Genomic DNA, 19,155 nt, shown 5'->3' with positions numbered 1-19,155 from the left:
GGCTAGTCAAGTTTTTAAGGTCCCTGTCACCCTTTGCTTTACGGTCACTGACTGAAGCATGCTGACGCATCCCTGCCTCGAGTCTGAACACTGTCTTCTCTCTGATGATTGGGGGTGGAGGGGGTGGGAGGGCTGGGTCCGCTCAGAGCATAGCAGCCTCGAGCTGTGGCTCGGGTCATGGAGAGAGTATTCCTTCAGCAGCTACTGAAGGCTGCCACCTATGTGCAAAGAAAGGGCAGATTAGAAAGACCTCGGCTGCCACTGGGGGAGAGAGAGAGAGGGTGGTGGAGGTCGGTCGGTGCAGATGAAATGTGAAACAAAGACCACCTCCCCCACAACCTCCATCACTCCTCTCCTCTCATGGCCCCGCCACCGCCGCTGGAATAGCCGGGGCTGGCGCTGGAGCTGGCTGAGTGACATCATCTATATCTAATGTGATTGTGGGCTCGCAGAGGGGCAGCCGGTTTCATCAAGGGGCTTTGTTGGCCATCACATCATGGGAACAAAACAATCCTGCTTTATCTCAGAGATGCTGTCCTCCGGGCCGGCCGGCAGGGGGAAGGAACAGAAGAGCATGACGTACGTGTTGGGAGATGGAGGCTACACACACACACACACACACACACACACACACACACACTCACACAGTTTCTCTACATCATATTCCTTGTGAGTGTAAGAACAAAGGGGGATTCATAAGAATTAGCATGCCACAAATAAGAGTCAGGGAGTGGAATTTTAAAGAGAGCCCTCCACTGGAAAGGAGCAGTTATCACTGTGACGAACAGAGATGACCTCCATATAGTGGAACTGTATGCAAAGCTGTGACTCAGTCCTCACGGCCATGATCACAGCAGACTGCTGTCAGCTAGTTATTATTAGTGCAGCACGTTGCCTTTGTTGTAATTCAGCACAATCTCACCAAATGGCATATGAATGATACGGCAATTTGTGTGCAATAACAACGCCGTTCTTGCTTCGACGACGCGTAGTCTGTACTTACTGCAATGTAAACACATCTGCGTGAATATGCTACGCTCAGAGCTAGGGACGTGGAATAAAAATGTGAGAGAGACTGCTGATGGTGGGAGGGAGGGGAGGTGGATGGGTCCAACAAACACAGGACATTCAACCGTGAGACTGGTGTTCATGTCCCAAAGTGTTGTTGAGTTATTTTGAAGTTAAGTTAGTGACGTTTGTGACTTTTTTTCCGTACTTATGTTGCGTTGTTACATCCTTTCAAGGCCAATGGCCGGGGTTGGTTTGTTTGTCTGTTAGCAGGATTACTCCAAAAGTTTGTGATCGATTTGAATGACATTTTTTTGGAGGGGTGGGGTGTAGCGCAATGAACAATCCGATAGATTTTGGTGGCAATCCGGATCATGATCCGGGATTCAGGAATTATTTTAAAGGATTCCGATCAGCCAGAACATTAAGACCACAGGGTATAACACATGCCCAGTGTAACTGATGACGCGTTGATGACACGTGACACCGCCTCCTTCTGAGAGCAGAGAGATATGTGTGTGGCGAAACTCCGAGGTGCGGCGGGAGCTGCTGGCCGTCCGCGGTGAGAAAGAAAAACGCGGTAGATGACGGGATGAGAGACAACGTCGTGTAACGTTATACAGACATTACAACGCTAATGTATGAGAGAGGCATCCGGCGCTACGTTACACGGAAACACACCGTGGTTTATAATAAGCCGACCACCTCACGGTACCGCCAGCTGTGAGCTGTGATCTGTTCTTAAAGACACGCACCTTGGCGGAGGTCTGCGCTGTCCGAGTACAATTCTAGTTATGTACCTATTTTACTTTGTTTACATACTTATTTTAAGCCCATCCATGTGGTTTTCCTAAACCAACTAAGTGTTTTTGTTGCCTAGACATAACCATGACCGCTTCACGGTAACAACATGGCAATAAATAACATAAGAGGAGCTTAAAATACTGCTATTATGACACACCAGCCGGTTCTCATTCCCAGGATGTCACAAACTCACGGCCATCGGCGTTCGATCCCGCCGCACAAGGCAGCTTTTAGCGGCGGTATGAAACTATAGTGGTTTACTTTAATTCACAACATTAAGCATGTGTACTGCGACCGAAAAGTGACGCAGAGGGGTCTGACAAATCATCCGTATGTGACAAGTTGAGATGAGAAATGTCCTTAAAATGTTGTGCTATTGATACGCCTTCCCATGAGATCAGGTTTAGTAATTACACCACTGAATAATGTTTATCCACTTGTTTGCACATCTGACATCCAGTGTGGGAGTGTTCTGACCGGCTGGAATAATTGATTCCAGACCGCTGTGGGGACGGCGGAGGGCTCCAGAATGTGGCAGCTCATCAGTGCGACCATTTCTGCTCTCTCTGAGTTTTTATTCTGGAAAAAAGGAGAGGGCAGTACTGTGATTCAGCAGAGCTCTGGTTCACAGACCTCAAACCACCTCCTGTTTGTCAGTTCTTTCCTTAGTCATGAGCCAGGGAACACTGCTGCACATTTTTCATCTCAAAAGAAAACACACAGACACACACACACACAAATCTGCACCCGGTTTTAAAAAAAGGAGAGCGTATCCACCTGCAGTGTCGCAAAGGATTTGCTGTGATTTATTTGAACAAGATTAAAAGTCTGGAGTGCTGCTTGTGAAAATGTTGGATGGAATACTAAAGAGCTTGTTATTAATGGAGGCTTAAGAAGTAGCCTCAGAGGGTGGTTAGGACTAGGGATAGGGGTGAAGGGGTTAGAGATCTTCAATGGCTCTCCACACCTAAGTCCATCGATGAGGCAGTTTGGAATATCTAGAGCATTAATATAGCAGAAACAACTATTGTCCATGTAACGATATAAAGGAGTAATGTCTACCTGAGCAGAGAATGAAGTCTCTCTCCCTCTGTCTGTGTTGGAATCAGAGCTTCTCTGTGCTCTGTTGACATCGCCGGGCCGGACGCGTGCTTTTATTGCATGTTCGTGCATGTGCATGTAGCTCACGGCCGCCTCTCTGCACTGCTCTCAAACGGCAGTTACAGCCCGGCCCCCCCCCCAGGTTAACACTGTTAACTCTGTCTGTGAGCGCTGTTAGCACTGTTAGCTGCGAGCGGCTGGCTCGAGCCGTTGCCATGTTGAGAGCAGTGCGGAGGGAATGGAAATGTTCCCAATCTTTGCATTTAGACTGGCCTCATCAGGGAAATGACAACACTGGTTGCATTGGTTTCTTTTAACAATGACCTAACGTGAACCTTCGCTGCTTGTGAGGTAACTAAAAAGTCTGAGATAGAGAAAGAGCTTGAGATAGACCAGAGACAGGCTAATGTAATGTAATCTTGTGGTGGTTTAGGGAGGTTGATGAGTGACATCCATCCACCGCCTCAGGTCAAGCAGTTGATCGCGTCTCGACCTGCACAAGCTAATGCCAGGACACTATCACAGAAATACAGCCTGTTAGACAGATGGTGGGAGACGGGGATAGAGCTCTGCCTTCCTTATAGATGGGGGGGTTGGGTGGTGGAGAGAGGAGAGAGGAGTGATACGCTGCGGTGGTAGTACCGGCACTAATACCCAACCCCCTTTGGTCCAGCAGGGGGTCTCTCTTTCTCTGCCAACTCAAGGACACCTAGAGTATAGATGCAGGGTCTTTGTCTGAGCGTGAGAGGCTGGGTAGAGGAACACCTTGAGCAGCCACAGCCTGCCGGGCGACAGCCTGCCGGTGTGATCCCCATGTTTACGCTCTCTGTATTTAACCTCCAAACCCGGCACAGTTAAGCAGCTAACATCCCCCCTGAATGAAATAAATACACAGACTTTCATCAGTCTGTGGCTAGAAAGCCTGCAGCCATATACCAGCATGGTGGACAAAACCAACGCTGCATGGACACAGAGCTGAGAGTAGCCTGGCCTGTGTTAATGTACTTGGATAAATTCAATGACAAAACAGCCCCAAACACTTAAACAGTGTAGAGGTGGGGTCATGTCCTCCCCACTGTCTGGCCTGTACTGTAAGCTGCACTGGGAGAGGATTAGGACGTACACTATCTGATTTAATCCACTGTCAGGGGGAGGTTTACTCACCCGCAGCTCAGCACCAGCAACGTCTGAGCTTCTGCTGTCACTGAGGATGACACTTTCCTTACGTTTCAAAATCTCTCAGCATCACTGAGAAAACGCATTCACTGTGCTTAGCACCTCTTTTCACTCTTAATACCCATTCCAAACCTTACAGACTCAGCAGCCCGGCTGTGATTTATTATTATCATTGTTGTTATTGGATATATATATGTGCTTTATCCTTTTGTATTCAACTATCTTGCCACTTTAGTGTGTATGGAATATTGTGTTTTTATTGTAGGATGTGACACCCACATTACAGTTGGTGACTTTCTCACTAGATTTAGTGCCTTTTCAGAACCTTTTAGTGACTTGCTGCTCAGAGTAAACTCTCCTCCGTCAGCAGCGTCTCTCCGTCTTCTCTCTCTCTCCATGCGCGCACGCAGGCAGGAGTGAGTTACTATGGTTACGGGCATCAGTGGTCACCGGTGTCAGGGCTTCGTCCAGAACATTTTGAGTGTATAGCCACAGAAATACTTTTAACTTTAAGCCGATGTGAAGCTCGACAAAAAAAACGTAATGTGTGTGAATGTGAGACAGTCCTCATAACACAACAGCCTGTCAAAAACAAATACAGGTCTCAGACAGAAATGAATGGAAAGAATAGCTGCTTGGAAGGTAGGAAAACCAATTAAATCATCTTAGATACCATGGTGTGTTTGGAAAATCATTGCAAAGATTTGATTTGTAAATTAAATGAACGCGCAAAATCTCAGGTATGTTCAAAAACAGCCCAGTCGCCAGCAAAAAATGTTGGAATTCTATGTTTTTGCAAACCATGGATACCTTTTATGACAAGGTTTTGGAATTTGGTTAGAGTTAAGTATACAGCAAGCGACCCGCAGATCAAGTGATGTAGTATATGGAGCAACTGTTATTGAAAGTTATGACACTTTCCTTAGAGAACATTTCTAATGTGATGTGAGTAGACTGTCACATCAGATTAGACCTTGAATTTTAGCCATTAAAGATACAGTGTGTCATCCATTTCTCAGTGTAATGTATTTCTAATGCAAGCTGTAGGACCGATAGAAGCTGACAGATAGCTTAATAAGCTACTGTATGTCTGCTCCAGCTGTCTTTATAAAAAGACTTTCCTTTGGCCCGGGAGCTTTTCTGTTGTGCGGCCTTTTGTCCCTGCACATTTCCTGTCATCTCCTCCGGCATTATAGCTTAACCCACAATGGCGTCATGACAGCGTACAGTACAGCGCCTGCTTCATTTCCATTAGTGCTGTGACTCAGGCTCCTTATTGTTTGTCTGCGAACACAGAGGTTAATGTCAAGTTACTCAGCAGATCTGATGTTTAAAGCGGCGGCTGCTCCCTCCGATGGAGATGGAGTGTTTTCTCTTGCACTCCATTGTCATGCCATGCCACGTCCTCATTAGCATGCATGACATGCAGGAATTCACTCAGGCACATTTGCATAAATTAGCCCTCTCTTCTGAGGAGGCGAAAGGCCGATGTAAGAGAGGAGCGCTGGGCTGAGGGAAGTGGGAGAGCGAGTGAGGGAGGGGTGGTGTAGTATTGCTCAGCCTGTTTATGAAAGGATATTTGGCAGGCTTCCGAAAAATGTCATGTGAACTGTCCGGGTCTGTGATTGGCCACTGCCCTGTAATGGTATCGCCTGTCCACTCCAGACGCAGAGCAGGGCTGCGTTAGCCTAAAATGGCCCCAATCTGTCACTCTGACAAATTTGTCTCTTTGTCTTAACTCGTACACTAAGTGCTGCTAACAGCCGAAATGCTTCAGACGTCACGGCCGTCAGCTAATGACCAGGAAACACTCTGTGTATCCTCCCTGCCCTCCTCTTCCTCCTATGATGTGACTGACTCCCTTCCTCTCTCATTTTCCCCCGTGCTCTGTCCATCCTCCCTCATATTTACGCCCTCCCTCCCTCTCTCCCTCCTTCTCTCCCTCCGTCCATCCTGTAATAATGCTTTCCTTCATTAGGCTGCTGTGCTGGTTGTAACAGTGAAGTAATCACATATGGTGCAGGGCGCACATAAAGATGCGCTCCCGCAGGCAGCAGCTGCTGATACTAGCTGAAAATAGATCCCTGGTACGCTCAGCACTTTTCCTCCAGCAGCTTTGCTGTTTATCAGCAGCCCTGGATGCAGCCGGCCAGCCTCATTTAAGCTACCACTGCTTCACCACTCACCATTACAGTCGGCGTGGCCCAATCTACAGCAACTAACTCTGTGTGTGTGTGTGTGTGTGTGTGGGGGGGTGAGGGGGGCGGGGGGGGGGGGGGGGGGGGGGGGTATGTGCGTGTGTGTGTGTGTGTGTGTGTGTGTGTGTGTATAACAGTTCAGACTCTGACAGATCTCAGAACTCGCCCAGAGACTCCACTTCTTTTTGCCGTCTCTCTCCTGTTTCTTCTTGTCTCCGTACCATCATGAATTAAAGCCATAAAGCTTCAAGATAAGCTTGAATTTTCAACTCACTTAAATTTGCACCACGTAGAGCGAATTTGCATGTTTCGGCTTACACCTTTTTAACGCCGTGGCCACACTGGGAACGCCAGGAGCGCGAGGCGGCGTCGCATGGCGGCTGCGCAATTCACGCGTCTGGTGTCCACACCAGCTGCGTTTCAGTTGAGTTTCTGCAGCTGCTGCTGCCAGCCCTTTCTTTCTACATAGAGTTTGCCTTTCATATTGGCCATTTCATTTCATTATAAAGAGACAGAGAAAGGTTAAGAAACATGTGGTAATTTGTAAATAAAAGTAATAATCCACAATTAAAACCCCGTACTATATTCATTCATGGAGCACTGCAAGTCACTGCATGTTCTACAACACTGTCCTGCACATATTTCGGAATAAAAGCCTCGTGTTAACAAATGAAGGAATTGTGTCCACAGAAAAAAACGCTTTAGGGCTTTTATTTTGAAATGAAAGCAGGAAAAGTGTTGATTTAAAAATAAATATTTACTTTTTTCATCTCCGTAACATTTTCTACAGATAGAGACATCGAAACTGTAGTAATGTTGCTGATAAGATGACAATATACAGTCAATAGATAATTTTCACTGTCTGTTGTTGCTGTCAAAAATAGGCGAGACCTCTAATCTCTAGAAGAGACGCAGCTGACACACAGCCGAGCCGGCCAGTGTGGTTGCTCTAACCTGTTAACACGGACGCCGAAATAAAAACCAACAGGTAACGCGGCCGCCACGCGCTCCTGACATTCCCAGTGTGGCCGAGGCTTTAAGGGTGTTCAAAGAGGATCGCCCAAATTGAAGTAGATTCAAAGTGACAGTGATGCACATTATTCACTTCGTATCTTCACAGGAAAACCGCCTTTTTTAATGGGACATAACACCTTTATTTTTACATCAGCTTACTCATCATGAGGAGCACCACCATGTCTTCTGTGGCTCCGGATGAACTTTGTCAAGTCTGAGGAAATAACGTGTAATATTAGATCTCTGAAGGTAGTCCCCCTTTAATGCAGTAATTATAATATTGAGTTTATTAATATCATCAAGATCATTAAACTAGCACCATCGGCCTAAAGGGCACAGACAGTGTATCATCATATCATTTACAGTGAAAGAGAACATGATATTCCAATTCAATGGATTCATTATTGCAGCAACTACAAAAATGTGTGTCTACGTACGCGCGTGTGTGTATGTGTGCATGTGTTGCAGCAGTATAGTGTAGTGGATGTGCTGCGCTCATCAGTAGAGCGGATAGTCCACTCAAAGCCTCTACCCTCCCCCCAAATCCCTCACTCTGACACACACACTCCCACCCACCCACCCACTTACCCTTGCACATGCACAAACACACATGCACACCATCCCCCCCTCACAGATATGGAGTCAGCAGCTTCCTCTTATACAATGACTGATATGCCCAGTGCTGTTGGACTGTCTGTTATAGCCAGAGCTCACTGCAAGGTGCTGTAGACCAGATGCATGCTGGGAGGCTGCAGCCACACTGGGTTAAACACTAGAAGGATGGAACTTCAACCGTCAGCTCCAGCTGGAGCGCACCCTGCACATCCACAAATACACAAATATCTTATATTAAGTGTCTATAGTATAGTATAGTAATAGTCCCATCACACATTATATACTGTATGCAAAACAGATGTGTATTTAGCATATCACACATCTGTTAAGTACGGTGCCGGTATGATGTTTTACATCATAAACATTTGGCTGTCTGTTGTCAAATCACAGCAACAAACGAAGAAATTCAGCAGATGTTAAAGCGATATTAACATTAGAATTAAGTCCAAAATCAGACAAACACATCGAATTATTCAAGTGTAAATTTACATTTCTTTTTACAGCATGGTTGATTAAATGTGGTCGCCACGGCATTGGCAATATAGATAAATATAATAAGGCTATACACGCAGTGACTTCTAAATCCATCTGGGAAATATTTCAAGCTGTCACGGGCCAGTTGAAAGAAATATTTAAGGAAATATTTATGAAGATTTGACAGCTGTTGCTGTCAAGAAGAAGCGCCTCACTTCACGGTAGACTGTAATTACAGTATGAAATAAGAAACACATTTATTTATAGATTTTCAAGAGGGACTCACAGATCGTAGTGGCTTCCAGGAAAGGCAATACATGAATGGTGGAAGTTACACACATACATAAGTACACCGTTAACATCATGATCTGTGACATGTACAGTAGATGTGACCCCCCCCTTGAAAACAAGACGATACATCCTGATATAATACTTTTAATCATGGTCAGCACATCTCTACACGTGCAGGAGATTTTGGAGAGACAGCGCTCGCCACCACCATCATCAAAACACCAAATGAGGGATACCTTTTGGAAGAATGCTGTTCATCCCTCCAGCAGAGTTCCAGAGACTTGAAGAAACTATCTACATACATTAAAATCAAACACCAGACAATCAAAAAAAAGTTAAAAGAGCTTTTACCCCTAAACTACATTTGATAAAATAACGCATCTCAGAACGGCTTCCACAACAACACCCAATTTTACACATTTCATTATGATATGTTTACATTCGTAATGATAATTTTGGGGGCGTGGCTTTGGAAGGAGGCCTGAATGGACGGACTGTCAGTGTTGCCGATTTCTTCGCTAGATTTAGGGACTTTTGGAGCTAGTTAGCAGTTAATGCTGCTGGCTGAGTTGGCAACGCTGGGCTAATTTCTTCGGCGGGATAATTTTTTAAAATCTAGTGTACTCTTGCTTGTTTCTCAAGATTGCCCACCTGCCTTTAATAATCTCTATAGACAGATATCTGCATATAAAAGCAGAATCTGTAGCAACGGGACAAGATTTTGGTATCAGAAGACTTCAGGTTTGCGTTTGTAGTCCGAGTATTGACCAATCAATGCAGCGAAACAGTCCGTGTGGAGAGCAAAAGAGGCGGAACGCATGAGCTGAAATGCAACCTGGGAACCGGCCGACTATCGTCTGTCGATGATTTAGCTTTTTATTGGTTTAAAATGAGCTTGTAAACTGGCTACTTGTGAAACAATCTGGCCGTACACGTCGTCTCTGAACTCCAGTCTTGCATCTCAATTTGATAATTGGACCGTAAACGATGAGCGGCGCATTGAAAAGGAAGTCTTGGCTGGCTTGTCTTATCTGCGGGCTACACCGGAACCTCAGAAATATAGCCCCTTACCCACAGAGGCTTATCATCGTCAGACAGATAGCCGATGGGTTCAGACCTTAATGGTTGGAAACATTATTTACAGATAAAATAATAAAACAGTTAAAATATGAAACATCTAAATGATTAAAACTACAAGTTATGTATGTATGCTGTACAAAGATCATCATAAACAAGTGAACACCAGTGTGTGCTTGGATCAATCGTAGATATCATCTGATCACAGTTCCGTACAGTTGGTCCAACACATTAACCTGCAGATCATTGAGTTTAGCTGAAAGCCAAGTTGGGTGTTTTACAATTTTAAAGCTGTAATTCTCATATCTGTTCTTTAATCACATAATCCCCGTCTGTATTTTGGGGGTCATGTTCCATTCCAATTGGCACAGACACATCCTCCATTGTGTTGTTTGAGCTCTGAGCCTCCAGCAGCATGTATTATCTCTAATTTCACAATGTTTGGAAGTGAACAAGGAAGCAGTCAATAAAACATTGGCTCTCCTTAAACCTTTTAAAAAAGAAAAAACTAAAAGCAGCACATGTTTATTCATCTTCCTGAAACTCCACCAAACCAGATGATTTAATACATTCTTAGACTAACTCCGATGACCTCAAGCTATTTTTTTTACTGACATATTTGTGTTTCCTCATGCATACTGCTTAGTTGTTTTTCCAGGCGGAAAAAATCCACAGAGCAGATTCTGTGGTTTTTTAAAGCTTGATTACTGAAGAGGGAAAATCCTGTTTTACTAGTGTGTCTGGCAGAGGCCGCTGGAACTGTGGAAGCTGCTGCAGAGCTCACACAGTGTACCGTTCCACCTCGGGTAATTTGTCTTCTTGTTTCCTCCAACAAAGGCAGCACAACAATCAGTAAACAGTGGACTCATTAAAACCACATTGTGCAGCACATCCCCTACATCTGCGAGCCTCTGTTAAGTCTTGTAAGAAAAAAACTTCACATCACTCAGCCTCTGAAAAGGGGTGCTTTGTAGAGCAAGAGTCTCAGATTCAAAGTGAACGCGTTGCAGTTGTGTTTGCGAGCGCACCTTTTCTCTGCGTGCGGTCTGATTGCATTCCCCGAGCGCCTAACGGTATAATGTGTTTGCCACCAGAGAATGAACCAGGATGGAGCTGCAGGGATTGGTCGCTAGAGCCTAAGTAAAGTGATGAATGCAACCTAGTGTGAACCTCACGCTGATCTCCAAACAGCAGACAAGCCTTTGCGTTAAAGCCGGCTCCTCCTCTGGCTCCTTTCTCTCTCTCGTCTGTGTGTGTGCTCTGTGACAACAGCAGCGGAGGGCGGCCTGGACTTGTGCAGGCTCAGGAGTTTACCTAATTATCTGGCATTAAGTCTAAATGGAAGGCTTCCCTCTATCATCCCGCGCCACATGGCCACAACGGGGATAAGCCCGTAGTCTTACAAACCATTAGGCTTTACAGGCACTTGACCTGAGGATGGAAGGGGTTGTGACACAGAAAGTGAGGCCGTTAGGGCCGTGCTCCGATCAGGGCGCTTACAGTATAGTTACTGCTGGACACGTTCTAATCAGTGTTGTGAAGGTAAAACCCCAATTAACTCAAAGTCCAAGGGATAATAGGGGCCGGTTATATCAAACCTCAATATTTTACTCATAGCACCAGCAGTTTAATGTCAAGTGCCAAAAGCTGTCATTGAATGTGTTGTTTACTCATTCTTTGATCAAATGGTTCCTGATTTAAATCAGTTATAAAAAAAAACAATATTTAAAGGTCCCATATCATGCTCATTTTGAGGTTCATACTTGAATTTAATGTTTCTACTAGAACATGTTTACATGATGTATTGTTAAAAAAAAACATTATTTTCCTCATACGGTCTGCCTGAATATACCTGTATTCACCCTCTGTCTGAAACGCTCCGTTTTAGGTAATTTCAATGGAATGCATTGCTAGGTATCTATATATTGTACATTTGTGACATCACAAATGTACAGAAATCCTGCCGTTTTGTTTCAAATGCACAGTTTCTGAAAACAGGCTGTGTGTATTTCTTCATGGATTGAGCTTTTCGATACTTTCACAGTATTTATATATCACTTAAACCTGCTTTATAATAAAAAAGACATGGAAATCTCACTTTTTACAATATGGGACCTTTAACTAATAAGAACTTTGGCTTCCTTTGTTAAATGAAAAAGGTGTTTCTCATGTCAATTATGTATGTATCAATTATCAAAAACGTATTTGCTTGGTATCAGAGTCAAAGCTCTTGGAACTGATACCAAACCTGGAGCTAAAACTTGAAACCGGGCTTCCTAGACTAGGTATAATTCACTGAACAAGTCACAAAGATCTTTGCTGATTCTTTTTTAAGAATTACCATCACTTAGCCCTCCAGCAATGCTATTAAATACACAGATTCCTACTGTCAACAGTGAATACATGTAACTGAATGAATATAAAGCAGCAGTTGTGCTGAGACATCGTACCTCAAGTATGTAAGGGTTTTGCAAATTCAAAGCCGTGACAGGAGTGGGTGTTGGCAAAACCAATGATATGACCACAGAGCAGACAGTGGTACACTGCTGGAATGTCCCACAGGTTTGTTGTTATGACCATGAGGCTGGACACACAACCTGCCAACATCCCCAGAGCACACCAGATCTTATTTACCACTGTATGGGATGTTCAGTGCTGACCTGATGAAAAGATTAACCGGTACTTTACAGTGTTTGTTTATGGTCGTCGGAGCTGTCGGGTTGTCTCACCACACTCCGAGTGCTCCGAACAATGCCTGTGCTGATGGTAATTCTGGCAATTTCCCTGTTTTTTTGCAGGTCACTGCCAGGGGATTCGCTCCATTGTTGCAGTTTGCCTACACTGCTAAGCTGTTACTCAGCAGAGAAAACATCCAGGAGGTCATCCGCTGTGCCGAATTCCTGCGCATGCACAACCTCGAGGACTCGTGCTTCCGCTTCCTAGAAGCTCAGCTGCGCAGCGAGGAGGATGGCCTGCTGCTATGCCACAAGGTGGCGGCGGAGGTGAACAACTCGGAGGACGAGAGCATGCAGTCGGAGGCGGAAAGGCCCGCCTCTCCCAAGGTGCGACGGTGCGCCGACCCCCTCGCCTCCTTCGGACACCCTGACGACGATCGGCTAGCGATTGCTATTCCCAGCAACTTCACAGATGGCCGGCTGGACTTTGATCGGCACGGAGCGTCAGACCTGCCGCGATGCCCAAAGTACAGGAAATACCAGTGGGCTTGCAACAAGCACAATAATGACACCTCCTCACACACCAGTACCTCAGGTTTTCCAAGCACATTAAAGGAGAGCAGCGTTAGCGGGGCAGTGCCGGGTCAGGGCAGACTGCCTTTGGCACAGATCAAAGTTGAACCACAGGCAGACGAAGAGGCCATCTCATTGTGCCTGTCGGGGGACGAGCAGGACGTCAGGGATAAGGACAGTGTGACGGCCATGGAGATGGATAACCCCGTATCTGTGGAGAGAAACAAGAGAACCAAGTCCCCTTCCTGCCTCCGAGCCTTCTTCAAGAAAGGGGTGGACCTCCCCAGTCTGCCCAACACATCACAGCAGCTATTCGCCAACAGACCTGTCTGCCCCCAGGACAAAGGAAACTCTCAGGGAGATCATAAAAAAGACTTCAGGCCTTTCACTGGGGAGCTGTCTGTTACATCCCCGAAGGACGCGGACGGTTTCCCTGCAGGGTTGTCCCTCAAGTCGGCTTCCTGCGACGGGGTCTGCAAACAGGAAGCCGAGCTAGATCGTCGTAGTGTCATATTTTCCTCAGGGGCCTGCAAACGTCTGGGAACCCCAGCACATTCCTACCCGGGTGGGAACTCTTTGGAGATGGAGCTCACTGAGCACATGCCAAAGGGCCTGTGGGCTGGAGCCAGCCAGTCCCTCCCCACCTCCCAGACCTATTCTCCCAGCGCCACCTCCACCGAGCCCCCGCTCCTGTGCCGCCCACGGCCCAACACCAGCTGCCCAGTGCCAATCAAAGTGTGCCCACGCTCGCCGCCTTGCGAGACGCGCACCAGGACTTCCAGCTCCTGCTCCTCGTACTCCTATGCGGAGGACGGCAGCGGCGGCTCTCCCTGCAGCCTGCCCCAGTTCGAGTTCTCCTCCTCTCCATGCTCCAACGTGGCACGCTGCCTCAATGTGGACCAGCAGGAGCCGCCGGGGGACGCTCTTTTTGGCCAGGTGCGACCCAAGATCAAATGTGAGCAGTCCTACGGCACCAACTCCAGCGACGAGTCGGGCTCCTTCTCGGAGGGAGACAGCGTGCAGGAGCGAGGGCCGGAGGTGAGTGTGAAACATTGTCTTTCACATGTAACACACAATGTAGCCATTACTCTCAATTCCACCATGGCTAATTATATCGCAGTGCCCTGCTCTCCAGGTCTGCATTAGCAGTCATTAAATCATCATGTAATTGAAGCAGGAGTGTTCAGTACAAGATTTACAGCATCACCAAAGGGCACAGATGTGCTTTGATATTATTAATCTGCTTTATGCACTGCTGGAGATCTGTGTAATGAGTCTGAATATGTGAGCCCAAATGCACTAGGACAAGGCTAAATTCAGGAGGCTGTTTTTAATTTTTTTTAAGACTGTGATTGGTTCATCATCTTAGCCGTAGAGTAGCCTGTACAGTTGTATGTGTCAAAAGCACCGCAGGCGATTGAAGGCTCAGGATTCTCTCCCAGGGTAGAGCTGCCCTCTGAAGTGATTCCCTTCTGGCTCTATCTGTCTCCCTGCCAGTGCCAACTACCCTAACTAGCTCATTTTATCCCAGCAGAAACACTGACATCTATAATCCGCCCCTATAAATATGCATATGCTAATTCTCAGCGAAAGCCGAGGCCGACTTCTGACATTTCTGATCTATCGACAATTAGCAGCGACACCCAGCCGCGGCAAAGGTGTGCAGTCGCAAAGGCATTACAAGCAAACACATTACAGCAAGCGATGTGCCGCGGCCGTAAAGATTTAATGGCCGGCGGTTTGCAGTGAGTTGAATGTGTGTGTGTGGGCGAGGCGAGAGGGTTCAGCTGAGTCTCATGACGGGACTGTAAGCGCAGCTCCACAATGCTGACAAGGATGAATAGACAATCCTCTAATCATCCTCCCCTAATCCACCCGGGCGGGCAGACATCCTCCAAGCTGCAGACTAGACGACTGTTGTTGTTTACCGGGTAAAGATCAGTGAGGGACCCTCTAATGCAGCACAGCGCAGGTGTAATAATATCAAAATGAGCAGATTTCCCACCTGAGGGAAAGTAAAAGGCATTAAAATCAATTTAGAAAAGAATAGCTTTGCTTCCTCATAGCGCTGCTGTGTTTACCCACGTTAATGATTGAACTTTCCATCTCAGGCTTTCTTTCACCTGACACATGCTGTCGGGTGAAAACCTACTAAATCCTGTTGGAAGCTTGGAAAAGGAGCTTTTTTTTGTTTGTTTCCCTCATGGTGGGGATTTGAAATGCTTTTACAATAAATTATACATCACTACAATCCTGTGTGAGGTTTCCACATGACACTAGCATGTGTCTTTCTCTATAGACTATCTATTGCAGAGCTTGAACTCACGATCGTTTTAGGCTCCAGGAGGAATGCACGTTACCACCAGGCCGTCTCGACTGTTAGCGATATTACATTAAGCAATGCTTGCTTGAGGTGCAGAATTATGTTTGATGAGCTCGGTGGAGAGGGCTGCTCTGAGTGCACAGAGGGAGCAGAAAGAGAGAGAGAGAGAGAAAGTGGTGCGTTGCCATGGTGATCAGATTCAAAGAGCAAGTCGGTGTGTTGCAAGGGGTTGGAGCTACATGACAGGATTTTTTGCTTTTCGGTGGAAAGAATTCAGTTCCGCTGCTCAAACAGAGCTGCGAGATAAAGAGGCTCAGCAGTGATGTGTAATTATTACCCTCCTAGCGGGGCAACCATCGCCACTAGATTTATGGGCCTTTTTGAAGGGCCTGGCTGAATGTGCCACTGTGAATTACGTGGGATTGATTTACAGCGCTGAGCTATCAACCCCCAAAAATGACTAGGAGACATTTCAGTTCCCCTTTTTGTCATGTCTTTGTGTGGGTATGACTGTGTTTTATGTGTCAGCCATTGTTGTCGCTCCATTACTCCACACACAATATATCCTCCGTCAAATCTCTATTGACTTACACAGGGTTATCTGCCAGCTTTCCACTCACTATCACTGCAGGCTGTGTTGATAAGATCCTTCATGAATGAATGTTTCCCTAGATCTGCCTGCAGCTCTACAGTTTACTGCCTTTAAAGTGGAGGTCACAGAGAGGTATACTTATAAAGTGAAGCTCAGTGTTAGGTTACTTTATGTGGTGAAGAAGTGCTACCTCATGCTTCCTGGGCCACTTGTTTTCCTACCACCCCCTCTCTGTAATTTGGCCCTTACAAACAAACATGGAGGAGGCCCGGCCTCGCTGTGTTTGCAGAGCAAATGGCAGAGGAGGGGAAAAGCAGCTCTGGGGTAAAAATAGCAGCAGCAGCAGCAGCCCTGGACTGCGGACTGGACACAGTGAATCCCCGATGAGGAAGGAAGTCGTTAAAGTACAGGGCAGTCTGACCGAAGCCTAGTCATTCAAGGTAGCCAGAGTCACTTGAGGTCTCTCTGGGCAGCTCCTGCTCTGTGGTTATGGCCTGTTGCGTTTATATGAGCCACATCATACGAGAACTATCAGCAGTTCCATATACAGTATATGTACAGCAGACAGCAGCACAGAGACTGAGCAACTTTTGAAAGAAGGTTAACTTCTTACAAAATGAAAAGTTGGACTCAAGTGTGGCTCTTTGTCCCACTATAGTTTAGATCTGGCTCAGAGTATTATGGTCTTACTTGTTATGACAGTAAAGCAGGGGTTCTCAACCTTTTGTAACTTGAGGCCAATTTCTGATTTTTAAAATAATTCCGAGGACCACCTTCCCAAATAAATGACAAGCTGGGCTATAAATATGTGTTATGCCACTGTCAGATGTAATGACCCACATAAATATTTACCCTCACCCATCACTCCCTGCCATCATGAATCCAAATTATTCAGGGTCATATTTCCTCACCACACGCTTTGGAGCTTTTACTGATGCAGAGTTGTCTTCAAATGCTCCGTTTTGTGTCACTGCATCCGAGACATATATACGTCTCTAAAGGGGAGACTTGTGGGTCCCCATAGAACCCATTTCCATTCACATATCTTGAGGTCACAGGTCAAGGGACCCCTTTGAAAATGGCCATGCCAATTTTTTTCCTTGTCAAAATTTAGTGCAAACTGGCTTACTGTTATGGCCTTGATTTCAGCTCTTTTGCCTTAGCTACCCAGCAGACCCATGACAAGGTCACAGCTATATGGACAGCGCTGAAGAAAGAGAGTTTGAGTACTAAGATCCTCGCCGCTGCCACCAGCTGAGAATGTGTCATGCATCTCTTACACGGCTGCAGCAGTCTGTCTCCTTCCCTCTTTGTGTCTCTCAGAGCTCCGGCTCCTGCGTGTTGCAGTGTAGGCGTTGAGCTCATTCTGCCGTATTGTCTGGCCACAGCGGTGAAAATATTGATCTCATCTCGCAAGTGGGAGGAATGAGGAAGTAGTCCTGATACATCAGCACATTGTTTGTTTGTTGTTTTTTTCGCTATCAGGCAAAACATGAAATAGAATGAACGTGTGACAGGAAGTGCACAGACCTTAATATCAGTCCTGCTACCCGTGCACGATGCCAGAGAAACCTTCGCTCTACTCTAGATATGATGTGGCTGTGGTCTGAGTCTGCCGTGCCATTCATGTTAGCTGTTTACTTGTTTCAGTCATATCCAATGATAGTGATAATGGTAGAAGATGTCAGATGAAATCCTAGTAACTGATGTTCCCCTTTCATCCCACTATGGCACTATGGGTCATTTGTTAAAGCAATATGACAACATCAGTGTTAGCTGGAAAAGACTTATACTATAATAAATATAGAAATAGAGTATTTTTTTGAATGATGTTATGGAATGCAAACACATGGCATCAAAAAGATGTGATGAGAAGTGCACCTGAATGGGAGTGTTTGGTTACAGTAGCTGTTGAAGACGTCTTGTCTGCTGCACACTGTATAATATGTGTGGGAGGCTTATTTAAGTTTAACATTATGGGGATGTTTGCTCATTCTTTTCCCTCTTAAAATTTGTATTTAACAAGGGATGTTGCATATTAAAGGTCCCATATCATGCTCATTTTCAGGTCCTTACTTGTATGTTGTGTTTCTACTAGAACATGTTTACATGCTGTAATGTTAAAAAAAACACTTTATTTTCCTCATACTGTTTGCCTGAATATACCTGTATTTATCCTCTGTCAGAAACGCTCCGTTTTAGTGCATTTCAAGGGAATTGCAACAGAATTGCGTTGCTAGGCAACAGTTTGGGTCCATGTTTATTTCCTGTCAGCTGATGTTATTCACATACACCGCAACAGGAAATAAACTGGGACACATTTAGAATGTTTACGTTTAAAACCGTGAAACAGTCTAAATATTGTACATTTGCGACATCACAAATGGACAGAAATCCTAACGGCCTTTTTCAAATGCACAATTTCTGAATACGGGCTGTGTGTGTTTCTCCTTATATTGAGCATTTTGATAGTTTAACAGTATTTATAAAGCACTTAAACCTGCTTTATAATGTAAAAGTCATGAAAATCTCACTTTTTACAATATGGGACCTTTAAAATGTAGGCTACTTACAGTATGGTAACACAGGAAGCTCTTTTGTAGCCTACGGAGTACGCGGAGGGAGACTTGTTAAAAGGAGTGCTATTTACCCAAACATTTCACTGTGAGGTCTATATTTATCTAGCTTGATGCATTCACAAAAAAAAATGTATTATCAAGGTGATGAGATACAGCGCTCCTCTTCATTACCCTCCCAAATCACCCCTGGAGCGTATACGCTGTGGGACAAATATAGAAGATATTTTTGCTCTCTTATTTGTCGTGTCTGCAGAGTAGAGTGTGTGTGGATTGGAGCTGAGTTACAGTATAGTATACGTGGACCCTCAGGGCCAGCCGGGGCACAGAAACAACCCTATTCCTCGGCAGGGCCTTACATCCTGTGGTAGTCCTGGAAGAACTGAGACGTTTAGCGTCCAGCTACCTCACAGCGGTAATCTGCGAGATTCTTGTTGTGCTGATTTTGGCTGCGTCGTTGCAGCTTGGCGGCTCGTGCTGTGGTGTTTTTGCACTTAGATTCCCAGAAATAACTTGGCATTCGAACAGTGTGTCCAGTACTGCAGGTTTTGGTGTAGTGTTGATGTTTTTTAGATTTTCTGTTGATGAAGTTTGACACTTTTTTTTTTCTAAATAACTGCACATTTCTTCTTATGTGTATAAAGAAACTGCAGATGCT

At 45.6% G+C, this 19,155-nt stretch overlaps 1 protein-coding gene across 4 annotated transcripts in view; it reads left to right on the top strand.

Moving 5' to 3' along the window:
- bach2b (BTB and CNC homology 1, basic leucine zipper transcription factor 2b) overlaps nt 1-19,155 on the top strand; it is a 97,164-nt gene that overhangs the window by 64,429 nt on the left and 13,580 nt on the right. For all 4 annotated transcript variants that reach the window (XM_037750485.1, XM_037750486.1, XM_037750484.1 and 1 more), the window contains one exon: nt 12,557-14,044. In XM_037750485.1, coding sequence (XP_037606413.1) covers nt 12,557-14,044 — 1,488 coding nt within the window. The remainder of the gene's footprint in view (nt 1-12,556; nt 14,045-19,155) is intronic.

This window comes from Sebastes umbrosus, chromosome 18, assembly GCF_015220745.1.
Source record: "Sebastes umbrosus isolate fSebUmb1 chromosome 18, fSebUmb1.pri, whole genome shotgun sequence".
NCBI lineage: Eukaryota > Metazoa > Chordata > Actinopteri > Perciformes > Sebastidae > Sebastes > Sebastes umbrosus.
Note: the sequence above shows the minus strand (reverse complement) of the source record. Positions and strands in the feature narration are given on the sequence as shown.